Here is a 22,664-nt window from a genome sequence, read left to right as displayed (position 1 = left end):
TCCTTTTCAAAAAAAACTCTGGAATTATTCAGTGTTCTATTTTTTATGACAACCACGTTGCTTTTGAACGACCCCCGAGTAGTCAAAAAGCAACACGCTCTTTTCTCGAGCTCCTCTTCAGCTTTCGACTTCAGTTCCCGTCCATCGTTCGAAGAGTTTCGACGTACCGAAGAGAGTGGCTGTCGCACTGCTCCCGGAGGGTGCATTCTCGGCGTCGTTCCACCGTGGCCAATCGCTGGAATTCCTTCTCCTCCACCTCCGTCGGTCGCAACAGAGAACAGAGTGTGTGTGGACATTAAAATATTATAGCTCCTGTTTTTCGGTGTGGATTTTTACAACTTGAAAGTTAGTGTACATTTTTTCCTGATATAAATTGCCAGTTCTTCATTGTGTTCCGGGTTTGGGGAGCTGGACCAAGAACGGTTCCAGTTTGAAGTGGTTTGGTTTTTGGGCAGTGAAGAGAGAGTGCTTTGGAAAGAAGAAAAATCTTGGTCATTCTGCCTGCGAACGTGGTTGACACATTCAACAGAGTATTCCAGGGCACACTGCGTTTTTTGTCCCCTCTGGAGAGAGATTTCGGGGGTGAAAGAGGGCAAAAGTTGAGTGATGACCACTTTGGTAGTGGTAATAAAAAGGTAAACAACGCGGTTCGTGGGGCGAACGTCCTCGGGCCTGGGTCGATGCTGGCACAATAATGTTCTTCCGCGGGGGCCTCAGCATCCGGCGCAATCTCTACTCCAAGCTCATCCTGGTGGCAATTTTGGCCCTGTTTGTGCTATTTTACTTTAAAAATCTCAACGGCAATGGCCAATCGCCGAACAGCATCCCGATCGCAAACGGGCTGGTCGGTGCGCTCAACCGGGGGAACATCCTGGTTGCAGTGGCTGGAACCGGTGGCCAGGATGCACTCCTCGAGCAGCTGGTGTTGGCCGACCTGGCCAAACAGGAACGTGGTCTCGGTGACAATGGCAAGGGCGTCGAGTTGACCGGCGAAGCGCGCGAGATCGGCGAGAAGCAACTGGCCACGATCGCCCTCAACGAAGAGTTGAGCGAACACCTGAGCTACAACCGGACCCCACCGGACGAACGGCATCCGTCCTGCAAGCGGAAATCGTACGACATCGAGAATCTGCCCTCGACCAGTGTCATCATCATCTTCTACAACGAACCGTACTCGGTTCTGGTGCGGACAGTGCACAGTGTGTTGAATACGGCCGATGAGCGCCTCCTGAAGGAGATTGTCCTCGTGGACGACGGCAGCACCAACGAGGAGCTGAAGGGGAAGCTGGATTATTACGTGCGGACGCGGCTGCCGTCGAAGGTGAAGGTCTTACGGCAGCGGAACAGGTTAGTGTGGGTCTGTCGGTGAGAAGAGGGCGGGAAGGGGAGCACTGTGTTGTGTTATGGTTATTCATTAGGGAGAGAAAGGGAACAGGGTGACTGCTTGGCAGGAATGAGATGGCTCAAATGATTAAATTCTGAAATACATACTTGACCAAAAATAACAAAAAAAAAAAGAGGAGCCGACATAAAACCAGATGAAAAATGTTTTGAAAGCTTAAGCCAAAACAAAAAAAAATGCCTTTTATTATGTTATGCTTGACTTTGAAATTTAAAATATATATTCTTTCGAAAAATTGGAAAAAATTAATTAAAGCAACTAGGTAAATATTTGTTCGATTTTCAAAGTCTAAAAAGAAAAAAAAAAAAGGTTTTGTCGACTATAAATTAAAAAAAATCCGTAATTTTTTTGTCCGTGCTTTTTTGTGGTTCAAAAAACGAATTTTAGGGCCACCAAAATATACACACTTAGGTTCTTTTACCGAATTCGGTAATGTTTATCGAATTTTCAACTGCTGAACAGTTCGGTAAACTGAAAATTACCGAAATTCGGTAATGAAGTTTATTATTAATCATCGTACAACCGTAATCCGGTAAAATTTTGTTCATTTTGACAGATGGTTTACCGATTTTTTAACTACAGAATTCGGTAAAAAATTCTAAGTGTGTATCGATATTTTTTTATTTGTTGTGGATAATAGTTCATAAAAATTGATGTTTTATTTGTGTAACTATTCTTCATTAAAGTGGCCTACCTAACCTACAACTTTGCTGAAGACACCAAATTGATCAGAAAATCCCCTTCCCAGATACAAATTATCGAATATTTCACACTTAGATTTTCTTACCGAATTCGGTAAAGTTTACCGAATTTTCAACTGCTGAACAGTTCGGTAAACTGAAAATTACCGAATTCGGTAAAAACTTCGGTAATAAAGATCATGTTTGTTCATCGTACAAACGAAATTCGGTAAAATTTTGTTCATTTTGAGTAAAATTTTTGACAGATGATTTACCGTTCTAAACGTTACCGATTTTTCAACTACCGAATTCGGTAAAAAAATCTAATTGTGATACATAGGGGAAATCTACCCATTTTAATCCTAATAAGCGGTCGTGTTTGAATGATGCTGGATAATCTAGAAAACGAAACTATTGGCACTACGCCCCCCGGGGCATGGCCTTCCTCTAACGTGGGATTTCTGCTCCAGCGCCTCTGACGAGACAGGAGAAACCGGGACCGACGTTTTACTTCACCATCCGATAGAAGCTCAGTGGATAAGGCGGGAATCGAACCCGCGTCTCATAGCATCATCGGGATCGGCAGCCGAAGCCGCTACCCCTGCGCCACGAGACCACATATATAATCTAGAGTCTCCCTTGAATTTTACTAAAACCAAGTACACCAACGAGTAGAGCAAGTTTTTGTGAACATTTCTGTTTATTTTCACTTTCACTAAAAGTTATTCTATTTCTTTACCAAGCATTTAACAAAAAAAATTCCCAAGGGTATTCTAATCGAGGCGAATGCATTGGGCCACGCCCATTTTTCTAATATCGGCTTAGTTCTTTTTTCTTCCAACACTCTGTCGAGTGTTGCCATTTGCGCTGACAGTTCAAACGAACACTCACGAAAAGTGGCATTTATAGGGAAAGTTTCCTGGCATCGCTGGCTGTGCTGCTGGTGGTGTTGACGGCCAGCCTTTGTTCTTTTTTGCCTTCGTCTCTCGCTCGGTTTTCTTCAGCCTTCGATTAGAATGCAAAGTGAAAATTGAAACGTCAAACGACTTGGCGCGTTTGTTTTTTTGATGGCGCTTGCTAATTTATTACATTTTTCGGGATTATTCTTCAAGTGAGTGCCTTACTAATGATCAAAAGAACATGTTGCCGGTAGTTGGAAGCAATTTCATATCTTAAGCGCCGTGAAAAAGTAAGCGAAAGTGAAAAGTTAATTTTGGCGATATTCATTAAGCGTTTGAGGGATTCTCGTGTGTGTCACTGTGTGTGCCAACAAAATGATGAGAAGTGGTCTCGCAAAATACAAATTATGATCAAAAGTGCATTAAATGTGATCTTTTTGGCCAGTAAGTGGCATACATTTGCGTGCTTACTCGAGGCGGTGCTGTTGCTGGTAAGTTTATAGCCCAAATAGTATTTTTGGAGCTTTAATCGAGCATCAAACTCTCCATATGACGAAGATAGGTGTTTGATTGGAAAGGGTAGATTTCCCCTACTATTTCAAGGAACAATGGCCCAATGTCGAAATGTAAACAAAGAGGCTATCCTGTTAACGTCAGTTAGTATTCACATTAGAAACGAGCAGGATAGACTTTTTCTTTACACTTTGACATTGGCCCAATTACATTGTTTTGCTTGATTTTTGTACGGAAACCTGCCAAAATTGTATAGAAACTTGTATGAACAAACCAATGAGGGGGTTTTGTTAGGAATTGCTTAGGCTGGTACAAATTTTATTTGAAGTTTTTGTCTCCCCCCCCTTCAAAGTTGGCCCGAAAAATCAGGGGGCAAAAAAAATATTTTTTCAAAAAACTTAAAAATTTCAATGGAAATTGAAGTGCAATCAGCTGAAATCAATTTAAAATGCATTCCCCTGCGTTTAGAATCATTTTTAGCATGTTTGGGTTGATAAATTATTTGATTTTTTGGAAATCATCGATGCCGCAAAAAGTTTTTTTTTTGCATTTTTTTTTGTTTTTGTCAAATTTTCAATTTTTTGAAATCTAACGATTGCAAAACAACTGAACTAGTGTAAAATGCATTTTAAAACATTTTTTCCATGCAAATGTTGAAAATATGGCTTGTTACATCAAAATTAACATTTTTTAATTTTTTTGCCCCCCCCTCGACCCCGACCAGAGCCGAGGGACAAAAACTTTGAAAAATATTTGCATCGGCCTTAGCAGTACTTATGTGTTAAGCTTTTTTTAATGCTGTTTCCTCCAGTTCCAATCAAACCTTAAATTAAAAAAAAATGAAAAATAGGTTTGAAATTTGAAGACAAAATTGCTATTTTAATAGTCCAAATAAAGTATCTTTAAGCTTAGCTTTTGCAAAATCAGAATATTTCTGAAAAGTTTATTTTTTTTACATTGCACATCGGATCAATAGTTGCCGATTTATCGTTAGTTCAAAAATGATGACTAATTATGGGAAGCTCTCATATGTTTGGCAGGTTAAGGACTTGTTCGTAATTTCATCCAGTTCGATTACTTTCTCAATTTGACCAATTTATTTTGTTAAACTATTGATATAAACTTCCTTGCTCACTTCACTCGGTTTCAAAGTGTCAAAGTGCTGATATGCCAACAATAAGTACACGATGGAATTACATGCTGTTTCCCTAGGTGACACTTTAAAAACTTATTTCGTGTTCATACACTGAGTCGCAAAAGATGCCTTTTTTGTCCTCAAAACCAAAACTACAAAATTGAAGGGCCGCAGTTACTACTTCTTTATTGATCAGTATCTTCAAGAATTGCTTCATGGACCACTGATGCAAAGGAGAACCAATCCCTATCACGGTAATCAATACCGGCGCCGGCTACGACTAGTTGTAGAAATAAGAACACGGGGAAGTGGATAGGAATGTTAGTCCGATAACTGAGTGCTGATCGGCTGTGTCTTCGACAAATTATCACGTGAGTTTTGAGGGTTTAGTTGGATGAGTATGAGATCAGGATTAACGAGTTAGGTGATTTGACCATGAAGTTGTAACTGTATTCATGTATTTTTTTTCAGTCAGTAGTTGAAATCCCTTGTGTGTTCTCATTTCTAATGGGAAAGCTTTTCGATTCTTCTCATCCCTTGTTGGATTAATTCTGTAAGTCGCCTAGGTCGGTAATGGCAAGAGTATAATTTTTTTTCTTCTGATCAGTCCAGATTAAACCTATTTTTTTTCTAAAGACGCCAAAGCGAACAGAAAAGCCCGGGATTTGAAGTTCTTTATTTTTAAGAATAAAGTTTTTCTCGTCTTTTGCAACTCAGCATGAGAAATAATCAATTTCATTCTTCAACCCGGCAAAAAGGCATACGATTTCGGGAAAGTAACTTCATTCACAACACAGTCGCGCTGCAAACCTTGATCTAGCTTGAATTTTAAATATATTCCTAGAATATGGTCGAAGTTGCATATAGTAGTTGGGGTAGACTTTCAAATGCGTGTTTTTTTCTTTTTTTTTATTTCAGCTTGTATTGTAGTTCAAAGTTAACAAAATGACTAGAACTTTTTTAGTTTAATTCAATCTTCAAAATTTTGACAAGTGTCTTTAAAAAATGCGCAATTTATTTCAAAGAATTTGTTTTGGCAATGATTTAAAAGAAATAAACTTTCTACGATTTTCACAAAATCATGAGCAATTGAAAAATTTAATTAAATTCAACAAATGATAGACAGAATGAGTTGTGAACATTATACACTAGAAATTAAAATCCTCCTAGTCTTCACCCTGCTATATTAAGTCGTATACAAACACTAAAACGTATACATCTCCTCTGAGTGTGTGCTTCTTGCTGCCTGTGTCGACCGCGCACCGCTAAATTCTTCGTTTTAATACTTCTCACGCACCCATAAAATAAACCGCTATACTTAAGTTGACGAACCAAACGCGCGCTCTCTCTCTCTCTCCCTCCAAGAGTTCGAGCACCCACCGCCGAGTTATTGTTCCTTTTTTTTCCTTCGCTATATTACCTTCAGATTCGCGGCCAAGTTCTTCTTCTGCTCCAGCCAGAGAACCGGCCGAGAAATTTACACACACTCGCACAAAGTAAGAAAAAATGAAGGGAGGAAGAGGCCCCAACCCTGAAACCTCCGACGACCTGGACTGCAACGTGTCCAACTTTTGTCATCTTTCACTGAACAACCCCCAAAAAAAGTCTCCAACTGGTTTGCTTAAGTTTCTCTTATATTTTTTTTTCTGCTCTTTCCAGAAACACACTGCCCGGTTGGACCTTCCTTGCATTTTTTTTTTTGTTTCGATTCACCTTAAGAAAAAACAGACGCACGCACTCAAATCACGTCGAAAAATTGTTTGCTTTTGGCTTTCTGGCATGTGTCAAAACCGGAAGTCTGTTTGTTCACCGACCAAAAAAATAAAAAGCGTAGAAGCTTTTATGATGGATGGCAAATACAAATACCTCAACATACAACAAAAAAACTAAGTGGTCTTGTTGTGGGAATGTTTACATAGGTTGTAGAACTGTTAACTGATAAGAGTGTACCTGTCCAGATAACGGGTTTACGGGTTATTTCGGTGGGCTTGTCCAAAAAGGTTTTGACTGATTGCTTCCGAGTTGTACCCTTTAATTTTCGGTAGGGCAAGTACCGACAAGTTGGCCGACAGGGCTCTTCGTTATCAGTATCGATTTGATGGATTGCAATTAGTGACGGATTACGGGGAGTCACATTGGCCTATGATAACGATACGCATCAATAAAGCCGCGTTGTTTGCAAACCAATCGGGTAAATCCCCAATAAATTCTTGGATTGACACATTGCTCATTGCACCCTTCTAGAAAAAAATATCTTAACCGATTTTGAATAAAAAAAATCTCTAGCTTTTCGTGAGCGAGTTGTGGCGCTATAACCACGGCAAATAGTGTCCAGGGCATTTGTGGAAATACAATGTCCCATCCCCGAGGGTCCCGGAGCACCAAAACTTCTTAGCATGGTGGCTTCCAACGATTTATTGCCTATAAAACAGGAACGTGAGCGGGGGATCCCCACGTTTCTTCCTCCCCTGTAGATTCAGAACTGTATTGCTGTTTGAATATTCGTGTTCAAATTCAATCCAGTTCAACGAATCATCTTTGCGGTAAACTTTACGCAGTTGGCCTGGCCGTTTCGACTTTTGTGATGTTTCAATGCATGTTAATGCAATGGCGCACTGCAAATGTTGATAATGACAAGAAGATGCTAGGCGTCAATCAACCTAAGGCATTCTCCAGGATGCCCTCGAAAGACTGGCTGCGCTAGGGTTAGATTAGATTAGATTAGATTAGATTAGATTAAAAAAAATCTCTAGCTTTTCGCATACAGTCATCCCTCATATTCGGAACAGTTTACAGATCGGCCAATGTTAAAAAAAACATAGAAAATGGATAATTACCCTAATGACTCGCTTTTATCTTCATTTGAAAGCTTTTCTTGCGATATTTCGTTAGTATCAAAATACTTTTTGAACGCATACACAACGTATACATTTGGTTAAATATTTTTATTTCTCAAGAAAGCTTTCAAATTGAGTACAAAAAGTAAGAAGCCGTTTTTAACAGTTTTTAGTCCAAATCCTTAATTTCCATAATGCTTGTGATTTTTCATCTCCATGCTCCACAATTTTTCTTAACTTAAAATCAATAAAAAATCGTTTTGTATTAAATTTAAGAATTACATAAATTATTACTGGAAAGCAGGAAATAGCATTTACAATGTTGGGTATGAGTATGGGTAGAAAAGATTTGCAAAAGACAACAACATTTATGCAAACAAGAAGAACGATTCTTCCAGAGAAAAAGGTCCATATATTTAAACAATCGGTAACTTAAAACATTTTTTGCTGATCGATTTAGTATCTTCGGCAAGGATTTAGGTATTGATGAGATGATTTCTAGAAAAAATGTAACTGTCAAAAAAAACCCTCTGAGTTGGCCTGTACTTCAACCCCTCATCGCGACTCCCAGATCGCGCAAACATAAACATAATTCTCGATACATCCTTTGTATGAGCCGTGCCAAATTTATTGAAAAAAAGAAAAAATAATCATGTTTGGATGTTTTTAAATTTTTGAGTAACACAGAATGGTAAAAAATCAATTGACCGTGCTGCGATTTTTCAGATGAGAATTAAATAAAACCCAACAAAAACTCAATTTTTGTGTTTGAATAAAAATAAAAAGTGACTGTTTGTATTGAAATGACTATTATGCAGTTGAACTCTGAAAATATTGTTATTTTAAAATATCTGAAAATTTTATTTAAAATTTAAATTACAATCTTAAAATAAATTTTAAAAGAAAGATATTTTTTCAAATGTTCTGAATTTGAACACAATTTGATAGGCATTTAACTGTTGAAAGATTCCCAAATAACTATATAAAACAAGCCTTACCCGACAAACTTCGTTCTGCCTGTTTTTTCGTTTGTTGACGTTTTTTGCTTTTTTGCTTATGCCGCCTCCTATGATCAAAATTTGATTTTGCGTAACTCTCTTCATACAATTTGCCGATGCTCCGGAATCGGTTTCAGAGTGGCCAAAATGTCAATTAGTCAGCATATTAACCTTCCTTGGGCTCAGACGAACCCAACGCAACAAAGAGCACCTCGATCCGATGCTCCATTTTGAACTGATTCGCGTTCGAACAAAACCATCAATTTTTTTTATATATATAGAATATCTTAAATACCAAATAATTCCGACATTTTAAAATCATAAAAAAGTACTCAAATCTGATTTAAAAACACAAGCACAAAGTTTCATAGAAATGTGTCCTTAATAATTTGTTTGACTGAGCAAGTCAAAAATCATCTTATAAAATACTACTGAAAACAGATTTTTGAAATTCCACCAAATGTTTTACGGTAAAAATTGTAAACAGTCCGTCTCGATTATCCGAAGATTTGAACAATAAAAAACAATTCTTATTTTTTAATTTTCTTACTTTTAACATCAAATTCGAGTTCAGCGACTTAATTTTAGTCACTGTTGAGTGGTTGATTACCTATTAAATTTAAAAATACATTTTTTCAATATTTCATTTCAGCCATTTTGGCTGCCATCTTGGATTTCATAATTCCAAATCATTTTAAAATAGTTAAGGCTGGTACAAATTTTATTTAAAGTTTTTGTCTCCCCCGTCAAAATTGGCCCGAAAAATCAGGGGGCAAACTTTTTTCAAAAAAATTCAAAATTATAATGAAAATTTAAGTGGAATCAACTGAAATCAATTTAAGATCCATTTACCTGCGTTCAGAATCATTTTTAGCATGTTTGGATTATTTTAAAAATCATTAAAACTTTTGAAAATGTTCAATGTTTATAATTTTTTTTCGCTTATTTTTTTTTTCGCCAAATTTTACTTTATTTGAAAACTAATGATTGCAAAACAACTGAACTAGTGTAAAATGTATTTTAAAACACTTTTTCCATGCAAATGTTGAAACTGTGGCTTTTTATTTCAATATTTATATTTTTTTTATAATTTTCCGAGGCCTTCGGATAATTGAGTCTGAACTGTATTCTTATTTTTAACGGCGCACCACGATTTTCGGTACGCAAATGTTAGTATCTTCGAAATTATGGGAACTATCGATTATTTATTCCCTAAAGTTACTGTCTACAAAAAAAAATAAAGCAGATTTTGACTCTTTTTACAATCATATTGTTGAAGGGTTAAATCCGAAAGTTTAACAATTTTGGAATAAAATGACAAAAACTTCCTTGGCTGCTGTGCACCCTCAAGTTAATATTATATTATTTTTTTATGTATTTAATACATAATAAAATAAAAATAAATTGTTTATTGTGCTTATGAAATTCAATACTTATTGGAATAAGACTTCAAATTTTCTATTGAACCGCGAACTTGATTGGACAAATTGCAGCTTATCCAACATTTGTTTTTTAAACCGGTTCCGGTGGTGTAGTGGTAATCGTAGTTGCTTCTCAACAGAAAAAAAAACACCAAAGCCTAGCAGCTTGAGTCTATTACACAAACTCAAACATTATTTTCCCGAATTCTTCATTTAGAATAACTAGAATAATATTCTAATAGAGAAAAGTATACATACGTTGAAGTCATTTAAGAGGAATTTGTCGAATTTTAACTTAACTTATAATATTTTCCCGGTTTGTCAGTCGAATTTCCGAGTTTTTCCTGGTTTTCTCCCGGTGGAATAAATTCCCGGGTTTTTCCCGGTTTTCCCGTTTTTTTCCCGAGGTGGCCACCCTGAGCTATAGTAACATGGTGAACATTTTTATTTCGGCCAAGTCATGATTTAAAAAAAATGCCGTCTTCAGGGATCAGGGGTCTACGGAGTGAGATTGGGTCATACAAAAAAGTTTAAATTGTAAGACCCAATCTCACCCCTGCAGATAAAACCTGCAGAACATTTGCTCAGCTATTTGAAAAACATACTTTTAAAACAGCTCCGAAAAATTGTAAAGAAGAAAAGTTTTAGCCAATAAAAAAAATCTCGAGATCGGCTGATTTCAGAGAAAATTTCTCAGAGCCAAAAAAACAGTTTCGACGGTTTTGCTCATCATAACGCTTTTGATAAGAAAAAAAATTAGCAGTCAGTGCGAGCTGAGCAAACTTTACAGTTCACTCAAACAAAGTTTTCTGCGAAATTAAAAAAAAAAAAAGGTTTAAACGAAACTCGTCATAAAAGTAAGATTTCGTGTATAGAATTGGTCGTAAATTTTAAAGATGTCCAGCACTTTTACTAAAGTGCATTTCAATGACAAACTTCAGCCACGCGCACAATTTATGCATGATTCAACGAAGTACTTAGCAGGAATGTGCCAAACAACCGTGGTTGCATGGATTCATTAGGCAGTCATAAAACGCCTTAACGACTTTTTAAGTTATTTTGACACATAACACACAACTTCACCAGCAACCAAGAGTGAATGAAGGTACTCAGCCTAAGCATTGCAGCAGCAGCCCAATGCTGTTGATGTTTTTTGACTCGAACGTTAGAAACTCTACAATTTGGCAACAGCTTCGATGACATTTGCGTCTTCTCTCCCTGGTAGATTTGTGTTACTTAATCCGCTAGCGCGACATCATAACATCCCATTGATGATTATTTTACTTTAAATAAATTATGTTTTTTATTTTTCATTGTTTATCTATTGTTTTGTGCTTTAATTTTTACTTTTTATTCTTTTTTTTTATTCTTGTTTCTTACTTTTTAACAGTCTGCAAAATCTCCCTCGTCACGGGAGATGATGTAAAGTATACGTGTTTTGCTCGTGTCTATTATATGCAATTCACTCCCGCCGCGATTCATAACACATAACAACACTGCAAACTGCTCATTTGCACAAGGCTTTTCGGTGAATGACGTTGAGGACCGGGAAGAAAACGCGCCAAAGAAGATGCAGCTCAGCCATCGAACACACGACTTCGAGTGTGTTTACGTTTTTTTTTTTAATTTTTTGATTTCTCTCTCGTGCTTCCAATTTGGTGTCCACGTCAGGAAACCGGTTGTTTTGGTGATGTTGCGCATCTTTTTCGATGTCTTTGGAGCTGTGTGTCAGCAGCAGCATCTCGGGACACGACGACCAATACCCGTTGACCGACATCTGGGGACCAAACTTTATTTTTTTAATATCTACGAACAAGCAGTGATTGATTATGATAAATGATTATTCATCAATTCGAACTTTGTACACAAAGTTTGCGTCCCTATTGAAGATCATCATCTTGGATAAGTTCCAAGTCCAAGCAACTCTGTAATTAAATTTTAATCCTTTCCAGACTAGACATCATCATACCACAAATCATCAAGTCAGCGTAAAATCGCCAACATCTGTGATTGAGTTGACAAGAAGATGGTAACTGCTGCACCAGCTGATGGATGACCAACGCGCCCTTATTGTTGACCGTTCCGTTCGTTCCACTGTAAAACCTCCTCAACCCTCCTTTGTATGCCATCGGTCACGGTGATGTAAGTCCGCGCCGCGTTCGCCCGAAGACCGCCGTCTGGACGACGACTCATCTCAACACAATGTTAGAAATGCACCAATGTTGCCCGGAATTGTTTCGCGAACCGTAAAACGAATGGTTGACGGGTTAGCTGCAGCAGCAGCGGTGCAGGACAGGTTCCCGCAAGTCAAGTCATGCAGTTTCGTTTTTCCACTCGGTTGACCGCGGTCGGTGATGCTCTAATTTTTGTGCCACCGCTGCTGACCGTTTGAATACGAATTGGCAATTTCAGTGAGATGTTGTTGTAGCAGCATGGAGTAGATCCTAGATTTGCATTCAAAAGGTTGACTGACAGTGAATGCCACCGAGCAAGGAGGATCGATCGGATTGAGGGCATGGAAACTAGCGTTGTCGAGTCGGGGAATTAAGCTTAACAAGATTGTAGGTATTTTTGACAAATTTATTTTAAAAATATCAAAAAAGTCCGTAGAAATTACACTTTTTGTGAAATTCTAACACGTAGCGTTATTAGCGGGACATATTTGCATTGCGTTTTTTTCGGCTTGCTGTTTTCAGGGTGGCCTTCAAGTCGGGAAATCGGGAAAGTCGGGAAAAAGTCGAGAATTCGCCAAAATCCACGAAACATCGGGAAAACGTTGGGAAAAGTCGAAATCCCAAACATACTTTATTTATTTGAAAATTATGTTTCAACTCTTGAATAATGTTTGTACAATTTTTAAATTTGTTTCACTCAATTCGTCTTTAGCAACTAACTATAAATTTAAGGTTCCTTTCACTATTTCAATCCATTTGAGAATGAAAAGACTATTAAGACTTAAACATTCGTAATAAATATTGAATGTTTGATTTTTGGTTCGAATATTGAAATCATTCTTTAGATAAGAAATGCCTATTATTTGAAGATCTGGAAAAGTTGGATCTGGAGGATCTGGAGGATCATCATTGTGACCGATGGGACGGACTAGATTTGAGCGGCAGTGTTGGCTTCTGAATTAATAAATAAATATGAACCTTGAGCAATATTTCTTGATAGAATTGCTAAAAAGTGATAAAGAATGTGCACATTGATCCAGATCGCAAAATTAAGTGGAAATTGGATTTTCCAAAATAATTTGAAATTTTGGAGCTTTGGCGTCTTCAGATGAGTTGATGCAAATGCGAAAGGGCAATTTTTGTTTTAGTAAATTGGGGTGGTTCACGATTGGGGTAATTTTAAAAATCTAACTATCCAGGAATATTTTTGGGAGTTTTTCTCTACTCGGAAATTGTTGAGCATCCAAGCAACTTGGCGAAGAAACCAACTTTTTATCAAGAATTTACGCCTTCCACGACTAATTCTGTCAATGGTATCAGAGCAAACCCTCAAAAATACATTTTTTAACGTAGCAGTAACTTTTAAAGAAAAGTGACTTTTAGAGCTCTTAAAAACAAAAATGTGCTTTTTCGAAAAAAAAAATATTTTGGACTTTAGGGTCAAAAGTTACAGCCATGATGCCATTTTTAATCTCACTACACACGATGAAAAAAAATCTGGAATATTTTTCTTTAAACTCTAAAGGATATTTTTTTTTAAACTAAACCGCTGAATCTGAATCTGCCCTCATAATTAAGTCAAAATGTCAAAATATCGATTGTTGGTCATATTTTTATCACCAACCACCATTTTTCGGAATGTCTATTTTCCACATAATTTTGCGAACTGTTCTTTAAAAAATTGAAGCAAATGTGACCGAAGAATTTAAATACTGCCGCAAGTTACAACTTGCTCTATAGAAACTGTAATATTTTCCTTTTTTTTCAATTATATTTAAATACGATCCTATTTTTTGCCTGTTGGGATTGGAAGCCTAATAAATTGTGTAAATTTCGAAGCTGTAATTTCAGAAGGTTTAAAATTACCTCTATTATGATGTTATTTTACCTCAATTCAGACTGAAAAACCAATACACCATAAAAGTGGTAAAATTACATATTTTCAGAGGTAAAATTACACATTTTTTCTTACAAAAAAAGATGTACCCCTATCCAGATGAAATATTACCATGATTTTTTTTTATTGTGTAGATCGTAGACTTTTCTGGTTCTTGGTCTATGTTTGGGCGGGACCGAAATACCGTGATATCGGAATTGGACCACAAAAAGCTCTGTTATCCTGAAACGGTTCATTGCAAGGAGAGTCCGGCACTGCAAAAAAACACAAAACACAAAAAAAATGCTTATAAAAATCAATCGTTTGCATCCCTCGATTCCCCAGAATTTCAAAATCTCTAGATACTTCACCTTCTACTTACAAACTGTTAAAAAAAACGACTTGTTGAGAAGTACTGATTCCTGAGGTTTTCTGGTGGATTTGTTGACTCGATTAATTATGATGAAGAACAATTCAAAAGCACTGATGTTTTTGGTGCCTCATTTAGACTGTAGCTTGAAATGTTTATTCTATCATAATTTTCCTCATTTTTTATCTGCCTATAGATAAATAAAGAAAGCTAAAGTGGTTAGCTCATCGAAAAGCCAAATAAAAAACGGCTTGTCTAAATTTGTCCAGCGAATAACGGAATCGTTTTGCAGACAAACGCACATAAAAAAGCAGTAACTGAGTGGCCTTTTCTTATAACTGTGATCAGTAAGTTTTTTTTTATAGAATATATGTAAACAGTTCATTTGAAGTGTGTATTCGAAATTATTGTCAATAATTGCTTTGTGGAATAAGAAAAGTAAAAAAAAGTGATTTTTTTAGTGCACCCACAAAAAACAAATACATAAAATATTTTGGTTATCAGACCTTAAAAAAAAACACCAGATATGTCGTTGCTCAAAAATTGTAGTGAATAGTACTACACGGAGAGACCGGCCGGGGCAAATCTAAGAAAATCTTGGTTAATTTAACTAAAAGTATGGGTTAATTTTTTACACAGCTTTTTTTCAACAATCGATTGTTGATTTTGTTAACCCGAAATTGCTGACCACCGGTAATTAAAATTAACTAAAAAAATACTTGGAATTGCCATTTTTGTTGGTTAAATGGCCGAAAAAAATTCTAGCAGTCGACTGCTAGAATATTTTTTTCAGAAAATTAACTAAAAATTTCTTGTTTTCAGCTGAAATATTGTGGAATATTCTGTTAAAAACTGGCTGGGAAATGTTTTTCAACTATATTTCAACAATTTTTTTTCGTTGTATCAACCGAAATATTTTTGCATGCAGCAAATTATTAGTATTTTATAACAAAACATTTCTTAATTAGACATAATTTATGTAAGTGTTGATATATATTTTCTTTAATTATCTAACGATATAGGCTGGGCCGAATTTCTAGCTATATTTTAACTATTGTCTTACTTGAATACATATTCGTACATGTTGTCAATAATTAGCTGTTGTTAGCAATATTTTTATTGAATTTGCAGTAAATTTTGTAATAATGCCTCACAAATTAAAGCTGAGTGTTTTTATTTTCGCATTTATTCTGCCTAAAACTTTAACGTTTTGTACTAATTTGTTTTTTTTTTTTGCATGAAGTTGTTAAGTTACTGTTAAAAAACATCAAATCAAAACTTTTTTTTAACTGTTGTTATAAAACATGTAAAGTTTGATTAATGTTTTAAAAAAATACGTTGCATTAAACTAAAAATAATGAAAAAGCATATTACAAATTTTGTTAAACATATTTAAAATAGATGTTTAATTTAACATGAATTCCTGAAAAATAGAAATCGAGCAAAATTTTCACCAAGTTTTAAGCTTATATTTTTATTATGTTGTATAAAATTAAGTGTTGTATCCACTTACCATCACTGTGAAATCATCCGATAAGTCATCATCATCTACAATGGTCTCAGGTTTAGTTATTTTTCTTGTGGTTGGAAACAGAATTTTCACTAAAGTGAACCTTTTTCTGCAAATAGACATGTGAAATGTATTAGTAATTTAATACAAAATTCTTAATTTCGACTATAAACTGAAAAAAGGAACGTAAATAAATGAAATTATATTGAGGAAAGAAGAAATATCAATAATGCTACTTACCAAGCTTGCATTAATTTTACAATTACTTTTGGCAACAAACTTTCATTGCATTTGATTCAATTTATTCAACGTACTCCGATTCCTGAAAAAAATATTTTGAGTTTTACTTACCAGTTTATTGAGCAGTCGTTTTGCAACAAAACTTTCAATTATAATAGAATATAATAATTATCTTCTTTTATATATTTTATATATTTTTATTTTTTTTATATTTAACTTCATCTCTATTTTTTATGTTGTTTATGTTGCGTACACATACACATGGCATTTCTATGTATTTTATAATTGATGATTCTACAAAAAAATAAGCTTTTTAATGATTCCAATTTCTACTAAAGAATCACATTAGATAAATTATTGTGCAAAAATAAACCCATACTTACTTGGATTAACCAACATTTTGTTATATTTGCCCGGGCTGCTCTATCCGTGAAGAGTCGGCCCGCATTTCCCTTCTATTGCCCTCTCTTTCCATCAAACATTCTTCTAACGTGTTCAACTCACTCGCATTGGAGATCCTCATGGCGAAGGTCGTCCTCTTGCTCTTCATAGTTTATCACCTGCAAAGAAATCATCAACAAACCTACTCACCAATTCCACCTCCCCGGTTGCGACACTTTGTTTTGACATTAGCCAAATAGTGTAATTTTCACCTTTCACATCCTCTCACTTCATAAAAAACTCAAAAAATCGACCGCTCTCGTTCGAATCCTGACTTCAAATGACAGACGTAAACAAACCCAAGTTCATCTTTTAAATATTCAACCAAATGTAAATTATATTCAACCAATAAAATTTTTGATTTTCCTAAAACCAAAGCTAACAGTCGAGCACGTTCATTCGAGTTCGGGAAATCTGTTAGCTTTTTGCCTCTAGCATTTTCAACAAACAGGTTATTAAATTAATACTAAATTTTAGTTATTTTAACGGAATATTGGCAGTAACAAGTACGTTTTTGTTAAAATTTACGAAAGTAAAATCAACAATTTTAATTGTTAAAATTTCTGGGCACGGTCTCTCCGTGTATCGAATCTTATGCAAAAATATTGCGTTTTCAGCTGAAAACCCATCCCAACCTCACTGCAACATCTCATATTCAATCATAACCAATTCCATGACGTAATCGGGAATGTGTCCAGGGCGGTTCGAATGCTGTATGTAGAAAGCCAGCCCAGACCACAATCGGCGCTCGAATGTTTGGGACAAAACATGCTGCCACAACAGGCCGGGGATTTTCCCAGCTCCACCAAACCCGGACAGCTGTTGCTACTACGATTGCTACCGCAGACTTGAGCTCAACTCATGTTTCAATGAAACGCGCGTTAACTTGACACTTGCACCACTGAAAATTTATTTATTTTAGATTTTGTTTAACAATAAGGTATTTGATTAAAAGTTTTACATTAAAAAAAATAAGGCTTTTGAACGTTTTTTTCGCAATTTGAAATAGAGTTTAATTTTTGAAAAAAAAAATGTTCAATTTCTTGTTAGAGTGCCTTCTCCAAATGGATAGCAATTCGATCACGTCGTTGGAGTGCCAATATCGGACACACAATCTCGCATCTGTTATCTTTATTTTTTCTCTACATTATTGTTCTAAAATTGTGTCTCTCGTGTCCCTCGACTCGGCAATGTTCGCAAATGTACTATTTTTTACGTAGGAAGTACATGACACTGACGTCATTCGGCATTGCGATTCCGATTGCAAACAACAGCCTACGACTGAAATAAAAAGTAGGAAGTAAATTTGATCGACACTTTGGGACTAACGAGATGCAGATTCGATAAAAAAAAAGACGTAAAATAAGCCCAGTTTGTGAAACTCTACGTGTTACAAATTGGCCCCAATTAGCTGGAATGTGAGCAAAAATTGGTGATCACTTAGAAGGGAAGGGGACATTTTCCACTGCCAGCTGATTGTATTTTAATTTGACTGTCACCTTCGCTTTTTTAGCGCCTTTCCCAGAATGGTCCCCTAATGGTCACCATTAATCGGCTTGTTATTTTCCGACTTTTTCCCTTTCATTCAGCTAAAGCTCATTGCATTACATTAAAACGCTTACCTCACCAAAAAAAAGAAGAGCAGAGAGCATGTTTTCCAAATTTATTCAATTGTAATCAGGGTAGCCCAAGCTCCATTTCCACAATCTCTTCCTTTGGAAGGGAGGGGGGTGGCGGTTTGGGAAAAGCTCATCAAGGCTGGTGGAAATTTTTGTTGTTGTTTTCGGGGGAGCCAATTTTTGATGTGAGCTGAGTGGAGGTTGTGTAATTTTTGGACACAATGGCAGCCAGGTGGCGGTGTGCACTTTTTGGGTTCGGGAAGTTCCAGAGAGATTGGGGAGGTTTGTTTTGCTTTGTTTTTCTGTTACAGTGATTTTGAACAATGGCTCATTTTTTTCAGAGTCTCTGTTTGATATCAGCTGAGTGCGATCCGCACTGGTTGGCACACGTGAAGTAGCACTTAGCACGTGGTCGCATTTGATTAAGTAATAATTTGATTGAAATTATTATTAATAATGTATCTATTTTGCTATCGGATTTAAAAATAAATTAGAGATAAATCTAATCTCTTAAAAAAAACATAAAATTTTTGAAAATGAGATATGGGCGTAATATAAAACTTTTGGCCCTTTTTAAATGATATGTAGTTCAAGATATTTTTTTGCGAATGTTTATTTTTTTTTAAATCGAGAATTGGACCACTTGTTGCTAGGTTGGAACTAGAAAATGTGGGGCTGCTTGGGTGAGACTGCTACTGTAACTCAGCAACCAGATATCCAATCTACAATGTTTCTTAGGCAATTTATTGTTAATTTTTTTGAACTTTTCATGGACACTATTTAAAAAAATCGAAAAACTGTTTTTTTACAATTTCGTTGTGAAACTACTTACTTTTCCTGTCATTCTCGAGCGACGAAACGGCCGACTCTTCTCTACCAAGAGTGGAGAATTAATACCTTTCAATACCAGTGCTGAAATGTTCTACTTTTCAGCACTGTGGGTGCAAACAAGTTGAGCTTTAAATTTTCAATATTTTTTTTTGTTTTGAAAGGATAATTTACTTAAAACATGGATGTATGACATAAAATTCCATTCGTTTTTCGGAATAGCAAAAAATGTTGTAAGCAACTCGTTGCAAAACTTGATTTTTAAAGCACTTTGAGACACGGTTTGGCCAAGATTTAGAATATACCCAGAATCCAGGGCTGTCTCATTGTTCCCCACTCATTTCAGCCCATGGGTAACAATGAGACACTTTGATTTTTCTCTATTAAATTTTTCAAAATCTATGGAAATTTGTCAAAACATGAATTAAAAGTGATTTTTGGCATATTTAAAGAGTTTTAACTTCATTTAACCAAAAATACAAAGTTATTTGGTATAAATATATGGCGTGTACAAAATTTAAATACTTTTTAGTATAACTTTTTTTTAATTAAAGTTTCATGTTGGCAAAATTGAACAATGCAATGGAACAATACAAAGACATGATGTTTTACTACACAGAAAAAAAAATGATGGTAATATTCATCAGGAAATGGTGACAGATTTTGTGGCAAAAAAAATGATTAATTTTACCCCATAAAATGATGAATATTCATCAGTTTTCGATGAATATTCATCAGGTTCACATTTTTACACATTTTTTATGTAATATTACTCAAAAAAGAGGTAATATTCAACCTACCAAATTTTCAACATTACAAAATTCAACTTTTTTTTTCTGTGTAGAAAAGTATTGATTTTCGTAGAGTGTCTCATTGTTCCCAAGCTGTCTCATTGTTCCTGCCGAGTGCGTCTACAATGAGACAGTTGAATAACTCTGGCGGTAGATGTCGGATCGATCTCATATTTTGGTCAATGTTAGAACACATTAAAAGAAAGAAAATGCAACAAAAAGCTCATTAAAACATGCACAGAAAAAAAAAGTTGAATTTTGGAATGTTGAAAATTTGGTAGGTTAAATATTACCTCTTTTTTGAGTAATATTACATAAAAAATGCGTACAAATGTGAACCTGATGAATATTCATAAAAAACTGATGAAAATTCATCATTTTCTGGGGTAAAATTCATCATTTTTTTAGCCACAAAATCTGTCACCATTTCCTGATGAATATTACCATCATTTTTTTTCTGTGTGCTGATGAAAAAATTAGAAAAATCGTTAAAATTTGAAAAACAAAAGTGTTTTATTGATGACTACTTAACCCTACGGCTCGTGCCTTCAAAAATCTTCTTTTCACTATTTGTTGCATTAACCGCTTTTTTTTGTTAGGCTTAAGTCACTTAAGTCAAACTATACATTGAAAATTGCGCACTTTATCAATAATTCTGTTAAGTACTTTTCGATTGCAAGATTGATTTAACATTAAAAACTGAAGTTAAATTTATTTTTGAGTAAAATTTCAGTCTCAATTTCATCCAATGTTGATAAAAGCCGTTTTTTTCAATTATGGGAAATTTTTTTTTTTTTTTTTTGAATTAAATATACTTTATTTAATCTTTCTTATAATAATTACATTTGGTTTACATAATAAGTGGTCAGCTGTGGCTCTTCAGCTTTAGTTTGCTTTTCGTGATTTAAACACTGTTCATTTTCTTAACTTTAAAAGTATATGATTTATCATTGTTGTAACACTAGGTACAATGAGGAAAAAAATTAAGAAAACATAACCTAACCTAAAACTAACTTAATCTTACCATAAACTAAACCAATCCTTGAATCAAGGGGTATTCAGATATAGCACATTTTTCCCTGAATTTCAAACATTTTTCTTGAATTTTCTGATCCAACATTTTTACTTCTGCTAATTCATGAACCTCACTAGATCTTGTCCAGCCAGGAACATTCAAAACCATTTTGAGTACCTTGTTTTGGACACGCTGGAGCTTCAATTTATGAGTTCTAGCGCAACACTCCCAAACAGGTACTGCATACTCAATAACGGGGTAAATTATTTGTTTGTAAACTGCTAGCTTATTTTTCAAAGATAGCTTTGATTTTCTGTTAATTAAAGGATACAAACACCTGATGAGAATGCTGCACTTGTTCAATATTTTATCTACATGCTGCCGAAACAATAGTTTCGAGTCAAGTATGAGACCTAAATAGACAACTTCCTTTGACCAGGGTATCGAAACATCATTCATTTTTATCAAAACATCATCTTTTGGGGCAAATCTGGCCGATTTGGAAAGTGGAAAAATGATGGTTTGAGTTTTGGCTGCATTTATGCGAATTTTCCAGTCGCCAAAGTATTCGGAAAGAACGTCAAGACCCTTCTGAAGACGGCCAACTAAATATCTGGTTATTTTACCCTTATAAATAACGGCAGTGTCATCTGCAAAAAGTGACAACACACCATTACCAGGAAGAGTAGGCAAATCAGATGTAAAAATATTGTACAGAAGTGGGCCAAGAATACTTCCTTGGGGAACCCCAGCATCAATGTTGAATAATCCAGAAGCAATCCCATTCAGAGAAACCCTGAAACGATCTCTCCGAAAGATAGTGCTGGATAATTTTGATAAGATACATTGGAAAACCGTACAAATACAGTTTATGTATCAAACCATCATGCCAAACATTGTCAAAAGCCTTCTCAACATCCAACAAAGCCATAGCAGTTGATTTAGACTCAAGCTTGTTCTGCTTGATGATTTTAGTTACTCTCGTAAGCTGATGAGCAGTATTATGCCCCTTTCGGAAGCCAAACTGCTCATTCAAAATTATATTATTATCGTTGGTAAAATCCAAAAGCCTTGAATAGATGACCTTCTCAAAGAGTTTGGACAGACTACTCAAAAGACTTATGGGACGATAACTTGTTGGCGATGTTGGATCTTTTTGAGGCTTCAAAATTGGTATGACTTTGCCCAGCTTCCAATTGGTGGGGAAGTAACCAAGTTGCAAACATTTATTGAAAATATTGGCTAGATGTTGAAAGAACTGATCACTCTGTTTTTTCAACACTAGATTAAAAATGTTATCAAAGCCTGGAGCTTTCATATTTTTCATTTGTTTAACTGCAACTTTGACTTCCTCACCAGAAACATGGGAATCTGCAGGAAATTCAAAGGTAGAGTTATTAATTGTTGAAATACTATTGGCAACTGATGTTTCTTTACGGCTGGTCATGGAAGCGCCAAGATTATGTGAACTAACAAAATGAAGCCCAAGTGCATTTGCCTTTTCCTCGGATGTTATCAAACGAGAATCCTCAACAATAAGAGGAGGAATCGGCTTTGGTTTGTTTTTAAGAACTTTTGAAAGTTTCCAAAATGGTTTTGAATAATTCCCCAGCTGGCTTACATGTTTTGAAAATTCTTGATTTCTGATATTGTCAAGTCGGTCTTGTATGATTTTGTTCAAATTGTTCACTGAAATCTTTTTGTCATAGTCCCCAGTCCGTTGATATTGTCTCCTATAAACATTCCTAAGTCTAATCAAGTGTTTAGTATCTACGTCAATATCAGTTACCTTAAAATTAACAGGAACCTCCCGAACGTTGGCAGCCTCTGCTTGGTTGATAGCCTGCTGGATCACCTCCAACGAGCGATCAATATCGGCAGAAGTTTCCGGGTGTTGATCATAGTCGATGTTGCC

At 35.6% G+C, this 22,664-nt stretch overlaps 1 protein-coding gene across 1 annotated transcript in view; it reads left to right on the top strand.

The window, feature by feature from the left end:
* Positions 1–117: 117 nt before the first annotated feature.
* LOC120413254 (polypeptide N-acetylgalactosaminyltransferase 1) overlaps positions 118–22,664 on the top strand; it is a 45,509-nt gene continuing 22,962 nt past the window's right edge. The window contains exon 1 of the mRNA XM_039573983.2: positions 118–1,347. Within this exon, the coding sequence (XP_039429917.1) occupies positions 695–1,347 (653 nt within the window). The 5' untranslated portion in view covers positions 118–694. The remainder of the gene's footprint in view (positions 1,348–22,664) is intronic.

Source organism: Culex pipiens, chromosome 3 (assembly GCF_016801865.2).
Source record: "Culex pipiens pallens isolate TS chromosome 3, TS_CPP_V2, whole genome shotgun sequence".
Lineage (NCBI taxonomy): Eukaryota > Metazoa > Arthropoda > Insecta > Diptera > Culicidae > Culex > Culex pipiens.
This window is presented reverse-complemented; position numbering and strand designations above follow the sequence as displayed.